General features: G+C 44.4%; 1 protein-coding gene across 1 annotated transcript in view; it reads right to left on the reverse strand.

Moving 5' to 3' along the window:
* KTN1 (kinectin 1) overlaps window positions 1-25,826 on the reverse strand; it is an 80,559-nt gene that overhangs the window by 34,894 nt on the left and 19,839 nt on the right. Inside the window, exons 2-13 of the mRNA XM_074148569.1 lie at window positions 19,891-20,445; window positions 18,151-18,288; window positions 15,256-15,423; window positions 12,933-13,063; window positions 10,738-10,854; window positions 8,004-8,144; window positions 5,788-5,894; window positions 4,138-4,270; window positions 2,961-3,048; window positions 2,511-2,677; window positions 1,797-1,865; window positions 76-113 (exon numbers count right to left, since the gene is read on the reverse strand). Coding sequence (XP_074004670.1) covers window positions 76-113; window positions 1,797-1,865; window positions 2,511-2,677; window positions 2,961-3,048; window positions 4,138-4,270; window positions 5,788-5,894; window positions 8,004-8,144; window positions 10,738-10,854; window positions 12,933-13,063; window positions 15,256-15,423; window positions 18,151-18,288; window positions 19,891-20,413 — 1,820 coding nt within the window. The 5' untranslated portion in view covers window positions 20,414-20,445. The remainder of the gene's footprint in view (window positions 1-75; window positions 114-1,796; window positions 1,866-2,510; window positions 2,678-2,960; window positions 3,049-4,137; window positions 4,271-5,787; window positions 5,895-8,003; window positions 8,145-10,737; window positions 10,855-12,932; window positions 13,064-15,255; window positions 15,424-18,150; window positions 18,289-19,890; window positions 20,446-25,826) is intronic.

Here is a 25,826-nt window from a genome sequence, read left to right on the forward strand (position 1 = left end):
ACGTGCATGGAGGAAAGGTGGCACGCACGAAAAGCCAGTAACACCTCCCAAATACCAGAGGAAATGAATGCTCACACTTTGTGTAGTTCTTCTGCCAGGACTGAAGCTGAGGTCTGCAGAAGGAAAAGAAAAAAAAAAAAATAAATAGCTGAAAGTAAAACAATTCAAAGAATCATCATCTACAGCGAGCCAGAAGCAGCATTTGTAAGGTTTGTCTAGTTATTTTAAACTGGCACAGGACAATTCCAACTATTTCCTGGCTAAGGAATACTGAAGGAATACCAGCACATATTAACGTCCCTTCCGCTTTGTCCTAAGGCAACATGAAGGGAAAAAATGAACCTTCTTATTTGCCCTTTACCAGATTCACACAAGCCATGGGGATCACCAGCACTTGTCTCCCAAGGATTAAGCGCTTTACGGGACATTCTGCTGAAGAATTTCAAAAAGAAAACCTTGCACAGTGCATTAGGACTTGTGTTAGGAACAGAGACAGCAACATAAATCCAGCAAGTGGCTTTTTGTCCTCCCTGGAAAAAGCCTTTTCCTGTGTGGTCACACACAGTGGGGCAGGAGACACCCATCACACCGGTTATCGAGGCATCGAGGGACCTCTGCAGACTCTTTCACCTCCAGTTTGGTAGCACCTGTGGTAGAACCTTATGTTCTTTTGTGCTTCAGATACATGGTTCTCCTTATCCAGCCTTACCCTCTGCCAAAATCCTGCAACTCGCAGAGTTTGTGCCCAAGGGACCCTACAGCAATTCCTATACTGCCTTAGCCAGATCCTACCACAGAGAACAGCATCAGAGAGGAAAAAAAACCGTAACAATCAAAGGGAACAAACGGTTCCAGTCCCAGAGGGTCTCCTTAATGACCACAACAGTTTCATCAACCCTGATGCCCAGCACAGTATCCAGTCCAACCTCGCCTCCCCGAAGTGCTCCATGGTGGAAAACCGACCCTGCATTTTCATGGCCAGAGAAAGCCCACACCTCCTTCCAAACAGCCTCCTTGTGTAACCCAGAGCAAAAAAAAAAAAAAAAAAAGAAAGTAAAATTTCCCTAGGGATTTACATTCAAAGCCCTTTTAAAGGACTGGGATGAAAGGAGAAGGTCACGAAGATGCTGTAAATTCAGAGTGTCTCTTTCTTCACTGCTCTCCCCACCCAAAGGGTGAAAGCACCAAGCTCGTCAAGCAAAGCCCGATGACACATTTTCAGCCTGACATTGAATTTAAACTACATCTGGCACGCTCATGATTAAAAACACAGCACCCAACTGCACAGGAACAGCCTCCACGTGTGCCCACTTGAGCAGTTTGGCGTTTTGGGTTTTTTTGGGTTGGTTTTTGTTTTCCTTTCCACACAGAAATCACCACTGGAATGAGCAAACAGGTTTATATGGGAGTCACCATAAAACGCTGTTTCTCAACCCAATGCACAAGGGAAAAAGTATGATCAGGAGGTTCACAGGACTGCAAAAAGACCAAAAAACCACAAGACAGAATTGTACACATGCAAAGTTACAGAAAACAAGCATTCAAAAAGGTATTCTATCCTTTGGTTATGAACAGAACCTGCCACAGGAGGAAATAATTGGATTTTTTCCCCCAAAAGGGCAGCAGAAGTCTAAGTTTTAAACCAGTTTGAGAAACATTAGAAAAGAGGATGCTACTAAGTCTTTGCTTTCAGCATCTCTCACATCCAGCTACAAAAAAAAAAAAAAAAAAAATCCGATTTTTAATGAAAGTTCACAATTCAAGACTACAAAAGAAAGTCTGAGAACATGCTGTACCTGGGCTGCCATTTGCGAATGAAACTTCTGAAGCTGAGCATTCAAAGCATCATTCTGCTCTATCAGCTCCTTGTAAGAGAGCACAGAAAGAAAAGCAGGCTGAGATCTGCAGCTGGTCAACTTTTCCTAGGATTAGCTCTGAGCCATGATTACGTTAGTAAGAACAGTTGAGCATTTACATGTCAGATGCTTGTCAAAGACGCCGGTTTTCTCCCCACTAAGATCAACCAGTTTAAGTGGAAGCGCAAGAACCTGTTCTGTATCAAGAGAAAAATATTCCCTGCCCCACCGTACACCATTTATTTTGCCTGAAGCCCTCAAGAGCTCTGTCCACGCTGCCTGTCACTACATGACACCAGGAGAAGAGAAATCACTCTAGAAGAGCTCAAAACATCAAAAGGTACGTGGCTGCTCTTCCAGGGTGTTCCCCAGACCACGGCATCACTTCACAGCTTGGGAAACTGCCTGGGTCAGCACATTTTCCTGACTTTCCCGGAGCGTTTCTCAGGTCTTGAGATGGCCCCAGAGCTCCTCCCAGCACCACACGCACGGTCCCACCTCATAAGCGACGATACAGAGTGGCACCCAGTTTTCTCATTCTTTATTCAGTGGGAAAGCTTTACTAAAGCAGCATTTCAAGGCTATTACTGCATTTCCGTAGGCACAAAGCAGGAGGAAAAAACCCAAACCCTTAAGATACTTGAGCAACACTACCTGCACCTGCATTTGCATGGAGTCCTCCGCAGTAGCTCGCTTTTGCTCAGCCTCCATCAACTGCAGCATCCTCTGCTCCAGCTGCTGTTTTGACACCATTGTATCAGTAAGTTTACTGTGCAAGCTCTGGATTTCATTGTCTTTGGCCACAAGCTTATTCTGCACATCTGTAGCAGAAACGTCAGGGTTTTAATTCAGAGGTAAATATTTAACTTTGGGGGAAATAACTTTCATTGTAAACAGGGAGGCTGATTAGAAGCCTCATTCCATCAAGCCAAGGTTCAGCTCTCTCATCAACATACTATTTCCCCGGGGTGCTGAAGCGATACTGACTTCGCCTGAGCTTTAAGTCATTTACTCCATAATTCCCCCTTTTTTTTTTTTTGTTTTACAAATGGCAACAGCCAAATGACTGCAATAAGTGTTATTTGGGAATTTCGCGATACATGCCTTGTTGTGCTGCTTCGTGTTCCGCTGTTCTTTTCCTGAGATAAGCCTGGATTTCTTCCCATCTTCTCTCTGCATCCTGCTGCTGGACCTTCACATTGAAGAGAGAGTTGATGAAAAGAAGTCTAACTTTTAATTTATTTTTTGAAACATTCAGAGCGCATCTCTTCGGTGCTATTCCCAAAACATATGGCAATGAAGTAAAATTGTTTCTTGCTTCCATTAGGGCACATCAGAGAGACAGAGTGCCCTGTAATCCTCCTCCCAGAGTAGTTTAGCCTATTAATTTGAAAGGCAAATTGTGACCAGGATTTCATTATAGTCTCTTAACAGGATGGTTTCTGTAATATGAAAGTGTAGCATCTTTGCCCTGCAAGTTCAGAATTAACACTAGAAGCCAGACTAGCCACTCATCACATAAATCTGCAGCTAGTAATTAAAATATGTCTCAACTCTAGATACCAACTCTCCACCTGCAAGGGCTAGAGGCAGGGAGAACTCCTGGTAACTAGGACTTAATTGCAAATGTGAAAAAAAGTAATGAGCTCTGGATTGGCAGTCTCGCTCAATAACACTAGGTTTCTCTCCTGAACAAAAAAATATTAATATAAAAGATCTTTTCTTCCAAAGAAGAGGAGAAAGATGCATCCAGAAGCCAGTCCATTTACATTTTAACTCTTAAAAAAAAGTATATTTAAAAATTTAAACATATATTTAAGCATGTAGTTTCAAACAAATAAACAAACCCACACAAGGAAAACGTCATCTGGATGAACTACTCCAAAATATCAAATCTTGCTGGAATTGTACGCTCACAGAAAGCACCCTTGGAATCATTACGAACCCCTCCCGGACCAACAATCAGACCGGGACCTAACAAAAGGTCAACATCGCCAGTTAGGTTTTTTAAATATATTTACCTGGAAGGGTAAGTTTCACTTCACAGAGAGGTTTGTAATCACTCAAAACCCAGAGTACTGAATAAAAACATTAAATAAGCCCATAGGCTGGCTCAGCCTATCTGAAAATAGATACTTGCACGTAAAAAAATGACAGAGAGATTTAGTGGCCGGGGAAACAGCTAAAGCGCTTCTCACACCCCTCACATCCCGCCTGAGTCAGAACTTGGCTCAGATAAACCCTCAAGCACCACTTGACAGGCAGAGAAAGCCCAAGTCACCTTTAGCTGAGCAACCGCCTGCTCCGCGTTCTTCTTCTGGAGCTCCTCTTGCTGCAATTTACTGCTCTTCTCTCCCAGCTCATTCACCAGCCTGGCATAATCCTGGCGCAGTTTGTTCAGTTCAGCCGACTGCCTAAAAATAAACATTTTCACAGTTTCTTTTTACAAGAAGCATAGGCCATAACAACAGCTACTCAAGTATCAACACAAAGCCCTGCATTTGCAGCCAGTAGGGCTGTACTGGGTGGGTAGGTTGGTTTTCCCCACTTTGCTTCATCCTAGGAAAGGATGAGGGTCAGGGACTCCTGGCCATCAGCACAGCAGAGACAACCCACTGAGTCAGAAACAAAAGGTCAGCAATAAGCCACGAGCATCAGTTCCTTTAAAACGTTTGCAAGCTGATGGGCAGAATTTGGACAGGGTTATATGAACTAGAGAGGTTCAGCATAAGGAAAAGTCTCACATGGAAATTCACATTCCTTTCCTCTTCCCATAAAGGATTATCGAGCTCCAACTTACTCAAGACTATTCCTCCTGGACTCCTAACTGCGCATATCTCTTCGGACCATACGTTGCCTCCTTGACTTATCTATTAACTTATGAAGGTAACTGAAGCACTTTCTCACTTAGGGAGAGAAGGGGCATTTGTGTAGCTCAAGGGAAGAATCCTAAAACGCTCCCCTTTGCGTCTAAGCAAATAAAAAGCACTTTATTTTTATCTTTGAGTTTGCCTGAATTAAGGCTTTTTCAAGATAACTAAGAGATAATGATGACTTATTTCTACGAAGAGGGCACCTCTAAAATATCAAATATCCTATTGCTCCTTACAGCGACCTGCCCCAGCAATACACGTGCTCGGCAGCGCAGAAGCTGTTAACAGAAAGGGCCACAGAGAAGCAGCACCTCTGCAAGAACAGCATAGCCAGGAAAGCAAGATAGGGAGCCCTTTCTAAGTCCTGACAGTGGTTTCGACATTCTAGTCCCCAACAGTAACAATTCAAATATCTGAAAGCATATAAAGGTTTTTGTTTCTCTAGGCAGAAGCTCGCCGGCAGCAATTCACCCGTCTGACTCCGCACCTCACCGGGGCGCTCAGCTCTCACCGCAAGAAATACAACCCTCTCTGTCATAACTCACAAAAGACAAAACCTTGAGATGCCTTTTTGTTTCTCCAAACATTTGCAACACCAGCAGATAAATCCAAGTGCCGCCCCAGCGGTACCATTAACTGCAGGGTGTTGATATTTTATTTTGTTCTTATTGCAAGACAAAACTGATTTATAAGTTTAGAGCTGTTGTTCTCCCAAGAGGCCAGCGTCAGCACTTCTCCGAAAGCCCCAGGGGAAAGGAGACATTCCCTGCCAAAAACACCCAACTGTGGCTGAGCACTTCTGCACTTTTCTGTTAGAGCCTCAGCACCCACACTCCAAAAGCCCAGGCTTCAACTGGATATAAGACAGTAATTTGTTTTGAAAGCCTTGGCTCGATGCAAATACAAATAGCTGCCTCCCCAGCCCAAAATAACTGCGTTCCTAGTGTAACCACAAATTCAGAGACAGCCAAGGAGATGGAAACAAAGGAGCAGAAGCCAAAACAACTCCTCGGGGAAGGCTTAAAAACACACAGAGCTCCGAGGAGCTGCTAACGTACTTGCTCTCCATTTGATTGGTAGAAGTACTGACAGCATCTCTCAGGATACCATTTTCCTGCTTCAGGTGGCTTATTTCTGCCTCCATCTGCTCACGGAGTTGCTGGAACTGATGGAGGAAAAAAAGATCAATTCTAAAACAGATTAAACTAAGGAGAAGTAAAAAACCCAATAACTTGTAACAGTAGGTGAGACATCATCATAGTTTAAGTAAATAAAACTAAAGTGGATTTTTTGGAAGGGGGCAGCTTTACTTCCTTCCCCACACCCCGACTCTTTAATTAAATTGTGCAACTCAGACCTTCTTGCTCAAATAAAAGCACCAGTTTCTTTTTATACCAGAGTACCAGCTGTGCACCAAGGCAATTTTTTTGTTTTTAAATAGTACACAGATAGTACTTAGGATACCAAATGCTCAGCTGTATAACTTTAGATACTTGTCAATAACTGGATATCAATAAATTACTTTTCCAAAGGGAAGTAATAGAAATGCACCATGAATTAATATTACAAGTTTACAAAGCCTTTAAACAAAGCAGAAAAAGTATAAAATAACTAACAATACACAGATTAAAGCACGTAAACTGCAAGCAAAAGGCTAGTCCTCATCTAATATCCTGAAGGCAAGATTATGAAATAGATCCTTTATTTAGGCAATAATATGCTTTGGTGGCATTGTGATGGTTCCAAACTGAGGCAGAAAGAAGCCCTGATAACCCAAGGCTACTTCAGAAGGGTGCAAACAAAAATAAAAGATAGGATTTAAAGGAAAAAAAAAAATGGACTGCGCTTATGCAGGTTACATCACAGCTGGTCTTACAGCCCAACAGCCTGCTCCGAAAATCCTCCAGCACAAACACCTGTAATACCTTCTTCCTCTACTGGTGCCGGTTTGTAGTTATGGCTGACACCATTTCCAAGACCCAGTTTCATCAATTGGCTGACTCACACAAATATTTAATATAAAAAAAAAAAAAAAATCCTCATTGGTACCAACTGCAGCAGGAGACAGCCATCCCTTGCAGGGCAGCCACTTCCAGCTCAGCACCAAAGCATGTAACAAACTGCTCCTTGGATATTTATTGGGGGTTCTCTTGGTTCCCCTTCTCCTCCCCCCTTTTTTTTTTTTTTTAATGCCAGGGCCACAAGCCCCACGTAACTGGAAGCTCTGACAATTAAAATTTCAGCTTCTCTGCAATGCTACAGCACATCAGCAGGGGGAGCAGACCCAGAGCCCTGATTCCTCTAGACGCATCCTTCCTCCAGCCTCGCTACTACACCAACATTAGCAAAAGCCACCCGGTTGTCCCCAGACCTCCTCCACCCTCCTCAGCCAGCAGTAAGACCCTCTCATTATGCAGTTGTCTATATAGATTCAAAGGAAATGGTCTCTGCTCCGGAGAATGCAGTTCTGTTCCAAAACTGCAGAGATGCTACTCTCCAAAGTGCCCAGGGAGAAGAATAGAATTAAAGCAGGAAAGTTCACATGCTGGGCTTGATGCTGTGACATTTATATAGCAAAAAAAAAATACCAGACCGTCAAATTTAAGCACCAGTCAAGTTGGCATAAGAGGGTCCATTTGTCTTAAAAAACTTTAAGTCAAACTTTTGAATCTGATGCAACGAACTCTCCTGAAGTCACTCTCTTTCAATGCAACATCAGGAGACAGTAACAAAGGTTTAAAAAAAAAAAAAATTTGCAAGTGTCTGCCCTTCAAGTATTTTCAGCAATACAATCTCCCAGGCAATGATATTTCTTGTATACTACGCTATGTTGCCACTCTACACTATAAACTTTTTAAAAAATGAGATTTATCAGCTGGTAAGTGACTAAAAGCATTAGTGGCTCTCTGAAGCTGAGTATTTTGATTAGATTTTACACTTTGAGCAACATTTCAGCAGAATACCATGAAGCAAAAGTAACTGGATCAGGGACCAGCCGCCCAGCTAGCACTGCTCTTTTACAGGCTATGAAAGTCACCTATGAGAATATTTTGTCTTTCCTTTAAGTCAGGAAAATGACTTAAACACGAAGTTTCCCCTCCTCAGGCAGACGTGTTACACCCTCAGCCACCAGCACATCGCATTCAACCCTCAGGGTAACCAGTAAAGCCAGTTTCTGCGCGAGCAAACACCAAATACTGCACCCTGGCTAAAGCAGAGGCTGATCTGCTTGTGCACGAACGTCAACGCCAACCGTTTGGGCAAAAGCATTTACCTTTATCTTCATCTGCTGAGATTCTTGGTAGCTAACGTGTATTTTGCTCTGAAAAGTGCCGTGCTCCTTTTCCAGCACGTTGATGCGCTCTCGCATTTTCGCTGTAAGCAAACCGTTTCTCTCCTTTTCCGCAACCAGCTCCTTGGGTGGGAAGTGAAAGGAAAAAGGGAAAGTCGTCAGCTACTGCTTCTTTCTAGAGTCTAATAGTGTTTCAGGATAACTAAAAACATATAGCAAGTGTGCATCAAACCAAATTCAGCATCACTCTTCGCTCCAAGGAGTTACAGCATTAGACCTGACCAAACTTCCAGCACCTTTAGGAGGATTTAGGATCAACATGATTTCACATTTGTTAAAAACAAGGGTTGCCAATTTTGAACACTGATCTTCTGTCCTCTCAGAAGAGCTGGAGTCTTATTTCTATTGAGTCTGGTCAAATCCCACAGTGCTAACAATTAAAACCACGGATATCACACAGGGCAGAGCTTAGATTTTCATCCCAAGTTTAACAAAACAGAAGAACGCAAGTAAAGACCTGTGACAAAAGAACAGAACATTTTAAAGCAAGTAATTGCTTTGTAGCAGGTTGCAAAGCCAACAGTTTTGCCAGAGGAGATGGGCTATTACTACCCAGCAACAGCCAGAGGAGCCCCGAATCCCACCAGCACGATGCCGCGTTACAGCTTTCAAATGAAAATACACATCGCTATTTAAATTAATCATTTATTAGCCCAGATAATTCAACCCAGACACCTGAGAAATCCATATTGCTCCTCTGCAATATATAAATGCAAATATAAATGCACTTGCTGCAATAAGCAAAACCACAAAGTGCAGCTTTCAGCAAGCTCCCGCGGCAGAACGAGGTATTTACACCATCTACCTTCCAGGTTATCTCCGGCTACGCAGCTCCCTACCGTGCCAGAGAGCCTCGACACATAATTTAAGTGCTTGAAATTATTAGCCTGACTACCCTCCATCTCTTCAGAGTAATTACAGCTTCTTCCACATTTTAATTTAAGTAAAAACTATTCTTCCCCTTAGATCCAGCTTAGTCGCTTCAGGAGGCTGTTCCCCCTGAATAAGGGACACGAGTTCCCAAGCCCACGTTCACGGAGACATTTAGGAACCTGAGTCACGCCAAAAGTTTTAGGTCACTTCTGCAAATACAGTGTAAACAGCTTGACACAAAGACTTCTCCGTGTTACGCTACAAAAATAAGGATACCAGGACGTATTGCAGCTTCCTTCTGCTCCTCCACCAATTCCACCATCCATCTGCAGCCCTCGCTGACCCAGAGAGCCCATGGGGGCAGCGCTGGAGATCCCGGGGAGATTAACTTTCACCTCCCTTGGGTTTTGCCAAATACCTCCGAGGCCAGGCACCTCCTGCTCTCATTTATCCTCTCCAAGTTATCATCTTTATCAACACCCCTGCAAGAACATCTCTACACCTTTTGGCAGTGTTTTCAGAGGAACACGTTAATTAGAAGGTAAGAACTTTTTTGTCAGTCAAGCTGAGCTTTTTCCCGACACTCTGGCACTGTAGCAACTTTGCTTTTACCCATTTTCTCCCAGCTTTCAGGAACGCATATTCATTTCTCCTTCTCCCTTTTCTCCCCCAACTGAGATGGCAAAAAAAGCCCTGAAGACCCCTACTTCTCTGCAGAACCCACTTTGCCTTCACAAGCACAGCTTTGCAGGTGGCTTTTCCCCAACCACATCAACCTCCCCTACACCCAGGCACCTTCATACATTCCCTCCGCTTCTTCACTAGTGGATACCCCCCCCCCCCTTCATCCTGCAATCCCGAGCCAGAGTTTCTCTTTCACCCTCCAAACACATCACAAAGTCCTTTCTCCCTATACATTGACTATCCCAAACCCCTTTATCAAATATCCACCCACCTGTGTCCTGCCAGGAGCTCACAACAGAACCCACTCCCTTCTTTCCTTCTCATTTGCCCATGGCTCCCAACTCCCGTGTCCTCTGGCCACTCTGCTCCCATCTTTAGCCACCCAACTTTCTGTGCCCAACTTTTATCCCACCTTCCTTTGCTTAAAGCCCATGTGCTTCTGAACTAGCCAAAACACAAGAACCCTCCCCCCAAAAAGCCTCCAATTCACTCCGTATCTGCCTAGTTATTTGTCCTACCGTAACTGCTTTCCTCTGAGATCTTCATAACAAAAAAAGAGAAGAGAAATTTCATAAACTAGTCTTGACAGCAGCATCAGCAGCCCTGTAAATCTAAAGCAATCAGAGCAGCAACTCCAGGGGCTAAGCAGGCAGCTCTAGCCTTCCTCTAGCTTCCCTTCTTGAAGAAAACTGATGGTTCTTGTGCCCAGAAGCACACAAGCACGTGAATGCTAGAACAGGGACCAAATTAAAAATGCGATGCAGAACAGGTGATTAATATTTGCATGCACAAAACCATGCGATACTCGTGGAGGAAGTGTTTTTAAAGTAACCTTTTGAAAAGAAAAACAGTCTCAGCTTAAAAGTCTCGGTAAATGAACTCTCTGGAAAAACTACTGGAAAATAACTCCGCATAAATACATTAATAGCATCATAAAATGAAACACAGTGTCTCGGTAAGCTTTCCCAATATAAAAAAAACACTCCCATCTTTCAATTTATACTAAGCTCAGCGAACAGGCATTTGCTGGCTGCTAGTCCTACAACACCCCTGCTCCTCTCCTACGGCTCTCTATATGCAAAAACCTCTTTATATTTACCTGGGTGAGCTGCTTGCACTGCTCCTTCGCAACGGCCGCCTCCTCCTTCACGGCAGCCAGCATTTTCTCTTTGTCTTGGAGCTGATGTACAGCTGCAGCCGACTCAGCCTTGCTAGCCTGCAGCAAAAGTACATAAAAACGATGGTACAGGCCAGGAGCACTTGCAGAGCAGACGAGCAGGCAGCAAAGCAAATTTGGGAGGAAGGAACAGCCCCTCCTGCCCCCAAATCGCCCGTCTGCGTGGCGTACGCGGCATCAGCGGTACCCAGTTCTGCTGCTAATGGATCCTGCAGCGCCCATTTCACTAGAGAAGGAAATGCATTTTCAAACATACTGAAACCATTTAAGAGAATAAATGGGCTCTTAAGGTGCTTCCACGTTGGAAAAGAGCTGCTGTGGTGGCGCTGGGGAAAACAAAGAAGAGCCATTAAGAGAAATAAAGGGGAAAAGACGCAGAGATGCTGAATCATTCAATAACTGAGGTTGGAAGGGACTTCCAAGATCACCTGGTCCAACCCGCGCTTGAAGCGGGTATAATCCAACCAACATCATCCCTGAAACACCTCGCCACAAAGGGAAAAAGGGAACGCTGATGTGGTCCTCTCCTTCCATTTCACAGGAGAGCCTCCAGTTGTGGTAATTACATTTCTGCTGGCACACTGACACACAAAGTTCCAGAGATCCCACAGGGAACAGCACTAAAGGAACGATTCCCATGGCCCAGCCACTTCTGTACTGGCTCTAAAATGAAGTAACTGTAGGAAGGGACAAACCTTCTAAACGTCTGTGCTCAGAATTCTGATAACTGAAGAAGCAAAGAAGTGTCAGCCCCATAAACACACCCTGAATGTGTCTGGAAGTTCTCCATTCGTGGTATCGTGTACGTATGCAGTACAACACACACTGCCGATGTCTTGTACGAGCTACAGCTGGGAAAATACATTTCTATCTACAGAAATGTACATTTTTTTTGGTTGTATACAAACCCAGGAACCCATTTTGATCCTAGAGGTTTAGCTTTAACACCAAACCTTCCTTTAGAAGAGAAAAATAGAGCAAGTCAGCTGCTGTTCCAAATAAAACAGGTAATGCCATTGCGAGGGTACCACTGTTGAGTTTTCGGTCAAGCACTGAAACAGAGGCCCAGAAAGAACGTCAAGTCTCTGTCCTTGAAGGTTCTCAAGACCCAAATGGACAAATCCCTGAGCAACTTGCTCCGAATTCAACGTTGACCCTGTTTTGAGCAGGCGGTTGGACTGCATGACCTCCTGAAGTCCCTTCCAACCCCAATTATGGGATGTGCTACTATATTGCGTTACTTGACACACATCCAGTTCCGCACTTCTGTTCTGGTACCGTATCTGCAGAAGAATACAGAACTGCGAGACTTCGAGCGTGACAAACAGGATGTTACAAGCACAAAATGACACTCATTATGAGTCATGGGAGGGAGGAGTAGGTATTTGTAAGACACTGGTGGTCACCACTCTCTTCTGTCTTAATACAAACATTTAAAAATAAATAAAGAACTGCTGAGCACTGGCACAGGTTGCCCAGAGGGGCTGCGCGGTCAGTCCCTGAAGGTTTCAAGCCAGACTGGATAAAGCCCTGAGCAGCCTGGACTGACCTCAGAGCTGGCCCTGTAAGGAAGAGGTTGGACTACAAACCCCCTGAGGTCCTTTCCAAATCCAAACTGCCCTACAAGCCCATGAAAAATATCCAAAGGAGTCAGAAGGCTCAAATTTATAGACTTGTAAGATGGAGACACTTGCAAAACACAGAATTAACTGATCAAGTGCGCAACCACAGCAGGTTTTTCTAAATTTCTACTCTAGTTTATCCCATTTACATATATGTGAAAGATCACTCCCAAAAGCCACCAGACAGCTTGTCCCCACGCCAACACACGGGTGGCAGCTGCTGCCCTATGTTATATACCCCCTTCTCCGTGGTTCTGTCTGCTCTTTACGAGCGGTCGAAAGCCCGTCCCGCCAGCCCATGGGATGGCAGATGGCACCACGCAGAGATCTGACAACTGCTTTCCGCGTGCAAAGCCAGCGCCGACCAGCTGGAAAAAAAAGTCTTCCAAAGACAGGATGCAGAAGTCACAACAGAACATCGATACAGCTGATTTGACAGCATCTCTCGCAATTTCTGCTTATTTAACAGCCTTCTCCCCACCCACAGGCACTCACCTTTTGCAAGACATCATGAATGGCTCCGGATTTTTCCTTTAACACCTCCACGACGCAACGGGCCTCATCTTCAGTGAAGATCATGTTCTTCATGGCCATTACAAAGTCTTTAAATTTTACTTCAGCATTCTCTGCAACACAGAAGGGAGGATATATTTACTTTGGACTCCGTACAGAATTATTTATTTTGCCTCGAAACAGCATGTGATAGGGTATCATTATGCATTATATTTAATTTCAGGCTGAAATGCCAAGAAGCAAGAGGTCATGAACATTCAGCAAAAAACAACATATCTCCAATTTAAATCTGATAACAATCTGCCAGCTGACAGTTTTAGGAAAAAAAATATCCCACCACTTTGTTTGTACAGTTGGTAACATTTATAGCGTTGCTAGCAAGGAGACAAAGCATAACACAGATTTTGGGGGGAAAAAAATAGGATGAATGTGAAAACTTGAAGAGGCCTTCCTAGCGTATTATGACAGTAATTCAAAATGAGCTCTCAATTTAAAGGACAGCCTGGCTCCACAAGCAATATGCAAGTGACAAGGTAAGGAATTTAAGAACTGGCACATTTCTGATTAGAATATATGAAAACCAGAAAAATATTCCATCAGTCTAAGTTTGGAAATGAACTGCTGCAGAAGGAGTTCAGCAGTAGGAAGATAAATAAGTGTTTAAAAATACATAAACAAGGAAACACAATTTAACTCAACTATGCTCTTGCAGGAACAGTTGTCCATAAAAACCAGGCTACATCACACAGGTCATTAGGTGGCCCCCTAACTTAAGGAAGCAGAAGCACAAGACCAAGGCATCCAGTATCTCTGTCAAATATTCCCCAGTGAACAAAAGTACATGACAGGGGAGAAGAAAAAAAAAAAGCTTAAAAGTGATGCTTGGTTCAGAAAAAAAGTGTTCCAAAGCTCATGGAGAACCATCCAGGTTTCCCACCACACGTACTAAAAACGTGCCACACAAACCTAAACCTCTCCAAAGTTTGAAAAATGAATGAAGAACAAAAAAGTGCTGGTGATACTAAGCCCTTCAGAGAAATTACCGAGCATAAAAACAAATCACTGAATAACAGAGTCCAGGGAGGTGGGGAGGAACCATTGAGAAATTCTAGCACGCTGTCTCCTCATCCTAAATCCAACTTAGTCTTGGCCACGGGCTTCAGATCACATTACTGCTGCACTGACATCAGCAATGATGCTGTTACCAGGAATATGCCAAAATCCTGGGAGCGGAGGCCGGATAGCCGGGAGTCTACAGCAGCTCGGCCTGGACCAGCTCCCTGAAGCCAGGAAGATCTTGCCCTTGGACCCAAGAAGCTTACAATTAGAATAGGGGAAGATTTCTATATCGGGAGGGCAAATCCCAGCTGACACAGGAGAATTAGGAGCTCATATAGAAGGTTACAGCTTGCAGAGGAAATGAGAAGGGACGGGTGCACATGAGAGGCTTTGATGCTGCAGGGCACAAATGCACAACCATTGAGCCAGAAGCGCAAGGGGAGCCTCAGGCAGGTGGGAACCCAATCCAGGTACCACAAAGAGCTGCCAAGAAGCTTTCAAGTGAGCATTTTAGAAGACAAGTCTAAAAAGAGGAGTTTCAAAGAGTGTAGTCAGTGACCAGGCAGATAATGTTGGAATGCAAATCCTCTATACAAACCCGAGTCAGTCACTTGGCTTCTCCTCTCCAGCTGCCCACAAATTTGAGTGTTTCACTTCATGGCTCACCAAGTTTGGCATGTTTTGAGCAGGTTAGTGGCCTATTTAAAGTTTCAAGGTGGGACACAATGCTCATGAATTACTCCAGGCCTCCACGGGAGAGTATGAAGGAAGCTCCCCTGTCCCAACCAATTCCAACTGCATTAAAAGGAAAATTCAAACTCTTCCTGGAAACTGCCAGATACGATCTCCACCAGCAATTTGCTTCGGGCAAATCCATGCTGCAGTCAGAGACACACACAGACCCCAAAAGCCCACGCTGAAAGCTCCAGAGTCCATCACCATTAGCGATGCCTGAACTACCTACTGCAAAACTAGCTCACACGCATCTGCGTGGTCTGGGATCACCTGTTCCTCACTGCGAGGACACAAAAGCCTACAGTCAGCGTTGAAAGGATTCAGATGGCTCAAAGCCCTTTCAACAGTGCCAAAGACAGGGGAGAAACGAGCACAGATAAGAACCAGTGTCCTGCAGCCACAAATCTTTTCCTCAAATCACTTCTTCCTGGCATATAAGAGAGGATCCCCCTCCTTGTTTATGTTTCCAGATAGGCTACGCCAGAAACAGACTGCATTATCACTTTCTTACCTTTATCTGTTTCATTCTTCAGTTTCTTGCCACTGCTCTTCTGGATCCCCTCATTCACATTTTGTTTTGCTACTTGAACCACTTCTCGCTTCTCCAAAGTGCCAGTGTCAGAATTATCCATCAAAGGGATATAAGTAGTTGCTTGAATAAGAGGTTCATCCACCAAAACTGTAACCAGAAGTCCACAGGATGGGTTAAAGCTTTGCAATAATTAACAGCAACATTTTTAGAAAAGGTGCATAACATACACGAGAGTTTGATTAAAGCATCTCTACAGCTACTTAGTTATACTCTCTGTTTCTGTTATCCTTCACAGCTTAACTCATTAAAGCTCTTCAGGTAAGTTCATTAAATAAAGGTCTCTAAAGCATAGTAATTTAATAGCTTCAATTAAATTTCTATTTCCAAAGCTGCCTTTTAGCATTTTAAGAAGTAGCAGAGAAGAACCTTTAGATTTTGACTTTCATTTCACTTTAATGAGAAAGTTGCACATGGCATCAATGAGACGGGTTTACTCGTGGCTGCGTATGAAATCGTTCAGCATCCCTGAAGCACAAGTATAATAGATTTTTGCCCCTATTCCATTAAAAGCTGGTAACTTAACTGCCAGCATTTCCACCCAGATTATAGCACCAGTGAGCTAAACTATTTAAGGCAGAACACGCAGTAGGGACAGCAATCAAGCTTATTTCAACACGCAGACTCAAATGCACTTAATGAAGATATCTCATCTGTCAGGGCAGGCCTTAGGCAATATTCTGAGAGGTACCCAGAGGTACTGGCCGACCACTGTACGAATGGGGCTGCGGATCAGCCTCTGCCCAAAGAGCTTTTCAGCCCGCATTGCTGAGACAGAAGCAGGGGAGGGGAGAGGAAGAGCGACAGAACAGGGCCAACACACAGCCAGTAAAAAAGCTGGATTTGCTGTTTCCCAGCACCTGAGCTGCTGGTCCACACTGCCTGTAGGACCCGAGACATTAGAGAATTGAATCATAGAATCATCGAGATTGGAAGGGACCTTTCAGATCATCAAGTCCAACCATCAACCTAACACTGCCAAAAACCACCACTTTACCATGTCCCTCAGCACCATGTCTGCCCAGCTTTTAAATATCTCCAGGGATACTCAACCACTTCCCTGAGCAGCCCATTCCAAGGCTTGATAACCCTTTCAGCATAGAAATTCTTCCTAATACCCAATCTAAACCTCCCCTGGTGCAACTTGAGGCCATTTCCTCATTATTCATGGAGCTGTGCCACAGCAGGAAAGCTCACTGACCCTTCCAGCCCAGACTGAAGGGCTGATGGACCACAGATGCCATGCAGTAGACCAGAAAGAAGAAGAACTGGGTGGGATGCAAGGTTTTAGGCATCAGTGCAAGATGAATACACGTTTCTGGCTGCCAGAGAGCTGGTTAGAAAACACTTTAGTATTCTGGCTGCTGTTAAGGAGCAAAACAGGCTTACGGACCTTTTGTGTCACCTGCTGGAGTCTTTCCACTTAAGAAGCCCACAAACACCTGCACAACAAGCTCAGAAGTGAGGAGAGCTCTCCTCTAGCAGAAATATCCACCACCTAATCCACTTACCACCCTCACCTTTCCCCTTCTTCTTCTTCTTAACTTCCCCTCGTCATTTTATTCCTCTTCTTTCAAAAGTCTATTTAATATCAATGAGACATTTTGCAGTGTCAGTAACATCCCAAATCCCCATAGTACTGCCTTGGCTGATCCGGATGCCCACCACAGCTAGTTTTTGCTCCATCACTTTGAAGAGGTGGCTTTAAAAGAAACGAGCTTGCTTTCAAATAATACACGAGCTATTTCCGTGTAGCACTGACAGCTTAGCTGTAATGCTGGCTGAGCTGGTACCGATGCTTATTTGTGTATTAGCCACATAAAAGCAAGCTTATGGTCCATAAAGTGGTCCCTCAAAAAAGGGCAAAGCACAAAAACGTCCATAAAAAGCAAATCACACACTAAGTTCCCCATCAGTAGGTTTCCTGCAGGTATAATTTGTAAGTTTTTCAGTTGTTATAACATACAGGAAACATACACTACTTGGAATCCCACCAGGGTCCCAAGAACCTAATCTGACCAGGGCCCACAGCTGATCTGGACCCTAATGACCTGAGCAAATCATAAAGGAAACAGTGACTGACATTGTCTACTCCGGGAGCAGTCCACCAGCCGCCAACTTCTTCCTAGCTGTCCCAGTAAAGAGGAGTTTTGAGAAGCTAACAAGGTGGCCTCATAGAACTTCATGGTCACGCTCTTCCCAAAAGGCCCAGACACAAGGGCACTCATTGTAAAAAAAAAAAAAAAAAAAAAAAAAAAAAAAAAAGAAAACCACACACACACAACCAAACACAGAGGGAGACTGAGCCAGCAGGAGACAAGAAACTGCATCTTGGCAGAAAACGAGGGATGACGAACAGAAAAGGCCTTGACAGCAAAGATGAGCAGTTTGTGTTGGAGCAACAGCCAGCTAACAAAAGGACAATAAGAGAGGAACGTGGTCAAAGCAACTGGCTAAAAAAACTGCAGTCTTGTTCAGGGCGGATGATTGCAGCAGCTCCAGACATGCCTCGCTCAGAGCAACTTAGAGCCTGCCCAGCTTGTACTCTAAGCCAACATATTACTCCTCAATTCAAGCGTGGATGCTTGGATCCAAAAGGGCCCACAGAAAGGCGCACATCATCCCGTGTATTTCATAAAATATCATAGGATCTCAGGGTGAACAATCTTTCCTACCTGGAATTCCTGCTTTTTCAAATTTAAACGGGAGTTATTCCTCTGCAAGTTTCTTTTCCAAAGGAAGAAAAACTAAAGTATGGATGGCAAAAAGGTTTAAGGCTCAGGATTATCTGCACTAAGTCACAGACTGTATTCTCACCGTTATCAACTTTCTGCTTCTTCGCAGAGACTTTCTTCTTTCCTGATACATTTTCTTGCTTTATTTCTTGGTGGAGCAGGACTGGGTCTTGCTTTTTGGCAGGGGATACAACAGAATCAGTCTTACTATCTTGATCATCTGTAACAGACAATTAAGACAATATGCTCTTCTGGATACTCTCATCATCACTTTCAAATGAGTAAATCTCTAATAACCACCGAAGTCCATCCCCGGAAGAAACCCGCGTATTTTAAATCGGAACACGAAGTCATTCATATATATGTACACACACACACACACTCACAAAGACATACAATTCCCATGTCAGACAAGACCCCAAAGCAATAGGAAGGGTTTAGGAGTCAAGAGCCACAGCACCGAGTGTTTTGACAGACAGGAATCTTATCTGCAAGAAGAACATACGGCAACACAAGGAACAGTTTAACAAATCCAATCCAGGTTTTACTGCGACAGAGCAGAGAGCACGTGTTACCCGTATCAGTTTCTCATTTGCAGGAAGTATTTTATTCCCCCTCCATGAACCCACCTGGGTATTTTACACATACACCCCCAATAGCTACCAGGACTGTGAGAAGCAGAAAATAAAGTGTTTCACATTAGGGAACTGTTCTTTTTTAAAAGTTGTTTCTAGTGAGAAATTTCTTTATCTTTTTGGACAGCCTGTGCTATATCATATTCTTGTCAGAGCCGACACACACAATTCAGGGTTATGGTGTTAGCTCCTGTAATCAAGGATAAGAGTTAGTTGTGGCTGCCCTCAGAATAGTGCTTGCAGACCACATTTTAACCATGCCACAGAGATTTTCAGAGAACACCCACAAACAAGATTTTTTTTTTTTTTATAGTGGGTGGGTCAGTCTTCTCCCTTTTTTAAGAAAAAAATCCACCACATCAAGCAGCAATGTCATCCTTTTCCTCACTCCCTGCAGCAAACCTGTTACACCTGCCTCTCAAAAGGGTGATGTGCAAACACTTGGGTTTTCACTTATTTCTGAAACTAGGTATTTTTATACTTTCTTAACTTCTACTCATAATTAAACACACTGAGACATGTCAACTTCTGCTGAGGATACGGTCAAGACAGTCACAGGCAATTCTGACTACAGTTTTCTGCCTGTTTTAGGTTGGATGTTTCCCCTACAATGGCTGGACCAGTTTTAGCATCAGTTCCACTCAATTATAGAGATGCAGGAGGTGGGAAGCAGCTGTAAGTGCTTCTTTCCATGAATCAGCCACTAAACACCTCTTTATACATTAGGCCTGCACTTAAACTGCGATTCGTTTTGCACAGTCTGCAATGAAGTTTCCCTGGATGCCCTTCCTTATCAGAGCAACCACTCTTAGGACTCCACTTTGTCATCGTTTGACATCAGAATGCACACAGCAAACATCTAAATCTTCTTTCAGGTCATCAAAATTTTGACAGCTTGAGAGCAAAGCAGCCAAACCACAGAGCAAAGCTGAGATAGGATCTACTCTGTTCACTCAACAGTCCTTTAGTAGAAGGAAAGCAAGGATGGGAGGAGGAAAACCAGAGCATTGCTGCCAGATGAGAACAGGGAGAAAAACGTAATAGCTCGTTAAAAGGGAAAGGTTAGAAGTGAGCTTTGCCCCATAGAGATCAGGCAGAACAGTCGTGAGAGACACACTCTGTGGCCTTGCAAAAAGCAGAACACGGTTTTGGCGTTCTGTGCAAGAAGCATATGCAACATCAGATACCCATTCCATTTTTCTGCTTCTTCTGCCCAGGCTTCTTCTTAGATGCTGCTGATTCAGATGGTGGAGTGGGCTGTTTTGTAACAGGGACTGGTTCTACTTTCTTGCCTGAAGACTTGGATCCTTCCGACTCCTTAGTTACATGATCATCTTGAACGGCCTTATGCTTCTTCTCCTTCTTCTTCCGTTCTCTAACGCCGGTAGACGTTTCGGTCACGCTCAAGGGAACAGGAGTGACCTGCTCTTCATCCGTACCCAGGGCATCAGAGAGCTTAAAGTCCCGAGGTGCGCTTTCAGAGTCAGACTCGTGGATGTTCCCGTTCTGAGCTTCTTTCTTCTTGTTCTTCTTCTTCTCCGTTTTCTTTTTATCAGTCTTGGTAGGTGGAAACTTCAGGTCCCTTTTCTGTTTTGCAAGGACTTCATCATATAAAGTTTCTTTCATGAAAAGCCAGAAGAAGAGGAAGATGACTGTAATAACCACGGCAGGAATGAGGATGATAAAGTAGGTAGACTCGTAAAACTCCATTGTGCTTTTTCTTAGCTATATTTAAAAAAAACCTAAAGGGGAAAAAAGAAAAAGAAACAAAAATTAGGTTTTGAACAGGTTCTCCTCGATATTATTTCCCCCACCAATTATAATAATAAAAGAAGCTTTGTCATGGTTTTAGAGAAGCCTTAAAATAGCTTTTAATAAAATTACCAAACTGTATCAACCATGGAACAACTTCTGGAGTCGTTTACCATTTGCTTCAAGGTTGTTAACTGGGATAGGAAGGAACCGCAGTTTACAAGACTGCTGATCTTGGAAGAGAGCAGTTGTCCTCTTCCCTTATTTTTCTTCACTTTCCCCATTCTTCCTAAGTGAATTTCATAAAGTTTTTGATTTTAGAAATACATGAGACAGCACTTTCAGAGGCTGTGAAATAAGGACCAGTACATGCAGAGAAAAGCTTTTTTTTTTTTCTGTCGTAAATCAAATATAATGAATTTAAGATTTTTATCTTGGCAAGTGGGAGTTAAATTTCAACTTCCTTTTGTTCCCAGATTTATGACAGCTTCAGAAGTGGAATGAGGGAAGAAGGGAGAGGGAGCCCATAAAGTCAACCATAAAGAATCAGGTATTTTCAAAACTGCTTTTTGAAGTCTAAAACCCAGCTTTAAACGCATGGAAATTACACACATTTATAGGAAAACAGGGGGATCTGTTACTTATTTTGTGCATGTAACAGCGTACAACTTCCAGGGCACTAACAGACCAGATGACTCCATGATAATCTCCTGAAAACACTACTTATGCTCCAAAGCATTAAATTATTTTTTTTTTAAAAAAAGCAGGAACCACAGAGTTAAAAAAACAAAATTAGAATGAAGCTAAAAACCTAACTGTGGGGCCAAGACAAGCCAGATCTTCCCATTTCACAACTGATCACTACAAACAGACCTGGATTTTTGCAGAAAGAATCACAGAATGGTTAGAGTTGGAAGAGACCTTAAAGATCATTCAGTTCCAACCCCCCTGCCCTGGGCAGGGACACCTCCCACTAGAGCAGGTTGCTCAAAGCCCCATCCAGCCTGGCCTTGAACCCCTCCAGGGACGGGGAATCCACAACAACTCAACAATGGAATTCAAGTCCTCTCCAGACTGTTTGTTCCAAGCAAAGGCCAAAGAAAAAAAAAAAAAAAAAGGACCAATCATTGAAAAAACACAATCAAAACTGTAATTAAGCAAGTGCAACTCAGTTTAAAAACTACCATGGAAAGCACGTGCTTCAACTACATTTTCCTCTACACAAGAGAAGACAACTCTTCAACTCAACTTCCCTCGGGAGACCCATTCTCTTAGGGATGAAAGGCAAGGGATCTCACCCAGGTTGGGTTTCCTATAGTCTTTGTCACCTTCTCCGCAGCCACTGCCCAACTGCGGCATCCCCCAGCACAGCCAAGACATGCAAAGGTCCCCAAAAACACTTGGAGAAGCTTGTATTGTTAGTGACTTCGGGCCGAGCTATACATCAGTCTGTCCTCCTGCTTCTCCCCAACCAAGGTGAGGATGAGAACCTCACATAGGCTTAGACACAAGCTAGATGACCCCAAAAGAGTAGAGGGAACTGCTCCGCACCCTAAAGCAATATTGCTTGGAGTATTTCCACTGCTGCTTAGAAGAAGAAAATAGATGTGGCTACTGAGGGCACAGGAAATAAAGCCCCCGTAGAAGCTGCACGGTGCAGGGAGAGGACAGGCTCTCCTTGCTTCTGGGCAGACAGAGGATTACTCTTTAAATACTTGACAGTCTTACATTTAAGGTTGTTTTAGCCCAACTCCTGGCTGGGCTGGAAGATGCTATCGTAAAGTGCCATCCTGCCACGGTGGCGAGAGCTTGGTGTGGAGCCTGGCTCTGGCTCAAGAGGGAAGAGCTGTTACACGTTACAGCTTCTTCGCGTAGTTTGTTATAACAGAGAGGAGTTGCTGTGATAATATATTTGCACAGCGCATTGAGCAGCACAGAAAGCAAGGAGTGGGAACTCTTAATTTGGCTATTAAGTCATCCAAATAAAAGATTACCATTTCAATACACTAATTATTCGTCAGTTGTCTTAACGTTAAGAGTCTCCTCCCAGTTTATAATTATTTTCCGCGTACGCGCAGCTCGCCGAAAAGGCTCGGGTCTAGAATTACATCCAGCACAGAAAGTTTCAGAAAGGCTGAGAGGGATGGGAGGAAAAGCTTGTCTTTTGGGAAGAAAAAGCCCAGATGCTCAAAACTAAGCTGGAGCTTTCAAAATGATTAGTTGCAGCTACTTGATAAAACCAGCTTCCTGCACTAAGTGATCTAATATTAGTCATCTCTTGAAGGAAGCAGATCTTGAAAAGTTGTCTCAGCCAAAGTCAATATTGAATGCTTAGGGGAGAAGCTAATCCCCAAAGTAAATATGTAATTAAGCAGATTTTTCACAAATGTAATTAAGTTGATCATTATTACAATACATCACTGCAACAGTTACAATACCTAACCACAAAGAGCCCGGAGCAGCCCACCTCTGCCTTGCCGGTATTAGGAATACTCAGCTGGCCGTAAATTCATCCCGTTCCTTCAGCCGAGCTGGGAGGATCTCACCCTGCAGCCATCCCTATGCATTTCCCAGCGCCCGACACCAGATGCTCAGCTCAGCAAGACACATGTTGTAGAAGTTCCGAGACATCAAGCGTCAGGAGGCGTGATGGTCAAGGCAGGACCGTGTACAAGCAGAAAGTGACTGTTGTTTCGAGCCCAGAGAGGGTAGACGCGTGGAAAAGCTTCAGCTGCTTTCAAGAGGAGTCATAAATACATAATTATAACAGCGAGGCCGGGTGGGGAATAGGGACTGGACACGATGAGGTCTGATCTCAGAGCTGGCCGAGCACCACGGGCTCCGCCGAGCCTCCGTCCACCGCCCTGCTCCCGGCGCTCAGCTCCAGTCGTGGAACGGCATCGCTTGCACCCTACAGCCTGGAAACGTTGAGTTTCAGAGCATCAGCAGACTCCGCTGCTGCCCCCGTCCTCCTCTCGCTCATCAGGGCGAAGCGGAGCATGAGGCAGATGAAGGCTTCCACCCCAAACACCGATCAGACGCACGCAGATTCGATCTCTGAAGTCCTACGGGGAATTATACATCCACAAATCCAGCCTTTCACATGGAAGCAGGGTTTAAAAAAAATAAAGTAAGGCCTCAGAATGGAACTAGAACTGATTAAATACACCCGGGAACGGCAAACAAGAGCTCTGCTCTGATGGTTATACGCTCACTTTCCATCTCAGCCCACTATGAGCAAGGGCATTTTAAAAAAATCCCTTCCAGAAGGACAGCATTGCTGCTGGTTTGTATGCAGAACGACGAGATGACATCCTTCACCATCTGGCCCTTCTCAAGACATCTTTACGAAGTGGCATCCCTGGCACAGGGTACAGTGGCACAGTTTCGGCTCAGTTGTCCTTCGACAATCTACAATTATTTAAAAAGTTTCCCCGTTCCCATTTATACTTCCGTATTACATTGAAAAGCCATCTAGGAAAAACCAGAAGCAATCTACAGGGGGAAAAATCCCATGCCATACAAAAAGGAACAGGACAGGGAAGTTCCTTTTATTAAGCCAGAAGAAAGAGGTGATTAGAGAGGTGATTCTGCCACTTTGCTCTGGTGAGACCTCCCCTGGAGTACTGTGTGCAGGTCTGGAGCCCTCAATATAGAAAGGACATGGACCTGATGGAGCAGGTCCAGAGGAGGGCCACCAAAATGATCAGGGGGCTGGAGCACCTCTCCTATGAGGACAGACTGAGGGACCTGGGGTTGTTCAGCCTGGAGAAGAGGAGGCTCCGGGGAGACCTCATAGCGGCCTTCCAGTCCCTGAGGGGGGCCTACAGGGAGGCTGGGGAGGGTCTGTTTACAAAGGCCTGCAGCGACAGGACGAGGGGCAATGGCTTTAAGTTGGAGAAGGGGAGATTTAGATTGGATATGAGGAAAAAGTTCTTTACCATGAGGGTGGTGGAACACTGGAACAGGTTGCCCAGGGAGGTGGTTGAGGCCCCTTCCCTTGAGATATTCAAGGTGAAGCTCGACGAGGCCCTGGGCAACCTGGTCTAGTTGGGGGTGTCCCTGCTGACTGCGGGGAGGTCGGACTAGATGACCTTTGGAGGTCCCTTCCAGCCTGGACCAACCTATGAATCTATGAAAGGGAATGCCACATTAACTTTAAAACCTCCGCATACCAGCTTAACTGCTCCTCAGGATCTAGTTTTACTATTCCTCCCATTCTTGTTAGCTACGGAAACCCGAGATAGCCTCACAAAAATATTACTTCTTCCCCCTAGAAGTGTTGCAAGGGGACTCTTCTCACTCACAGCCCTCCCTCGGACAACTTTTGGTGGCAGCTGCATCAGCTTTACCCAGCAAGGCACACCCCGGGGAAATTACACGTACACACCCCCTCGCTGCTGCCAACAAGAGGCACGGAGACTTCGGCTACATTTAAAGTTCAAGGTATTTAGTTAAATACTCACCTTTCATCCATATTCGGTATTTATTAATATTTAACCTGATATTTATGGGGCACATTTCTCGGAGCCAGGCTGCCCAGCACCCCTGCCAGCCTCCCCACTTGCAGACATGCTCCCGTCTCCTCCGTAAATTCAAGAACTCACAACATCCCTTCAGTCGTTCCGAGAAAGGGGAACAGACCGCATCTGTCCCAGCCCGCGCGCAGACTCGCTTACTCTTCCCATCCCGCCTTTAACAAAAGAATCGCACTTTTGTTCCCCGAAACGCAGCCCGTGCCGCAGAAAAATAGCCATTTCTGAACTCCAGCATTATCGCCTGCACCCGACTTCCTCTGCCCCGCGTTTTGTAACACACCCTTGGCTTTTTGCATTTAAATCTCAAGTTTCACCCTGCACAGATACCACATTTCACGGGATATTCGTTCAGTTTAGGTCCAGGGGATTAGCTTACTTGAGGAGACAGAAATAAATTATAGCTCCAGCTGGCTAACGAGTCACTCGTAGCTTGGCCCCAGCACGTTGGAGGCACGGCTTCTATAAACGCTCGGGTCCCAAGACACACATGATCTCTGGGGATTTGTGCCTCTTCGAAAAAAAAAAATAACATTAAAGAATGGAAAATATAGGTACCAAGGTAATTTAAGAAAAAAAAAAATACTAACCTCTTTAAGAGATAGCACATATGATTTAGCTAAGGCAACGGCTTCTTTAATTGGGGTATTTTCCCTGGGATTTTCTCAAGCTGGCAAAGCAGACATCCAACAGTGGCTAGGAACACAGCAAGAAGTCTCAGAGGAGTATCTGTATCCAATAAATTCCTTAAATAGATAACAATATTTTTTTCCTTAACCTACACACAGGTAGCAACACGCTCTGTATCAGGCGGCTGTAAAGAGGATCCTCCTGGG

This window comes from Numenius arquata, chromosome 6 (genome assembly GCF_964106895.1).
Source record: "Numenius arquata chromosome 6, bNumArq3.hap1.1, whole genome shotgun sequence".
Taxonomy (NCBI): Eukaryota; Metazoa; Chordata; class Aves; order Charadriiformes; family Scolopacidae; genus Numenius; species Numenius arquata.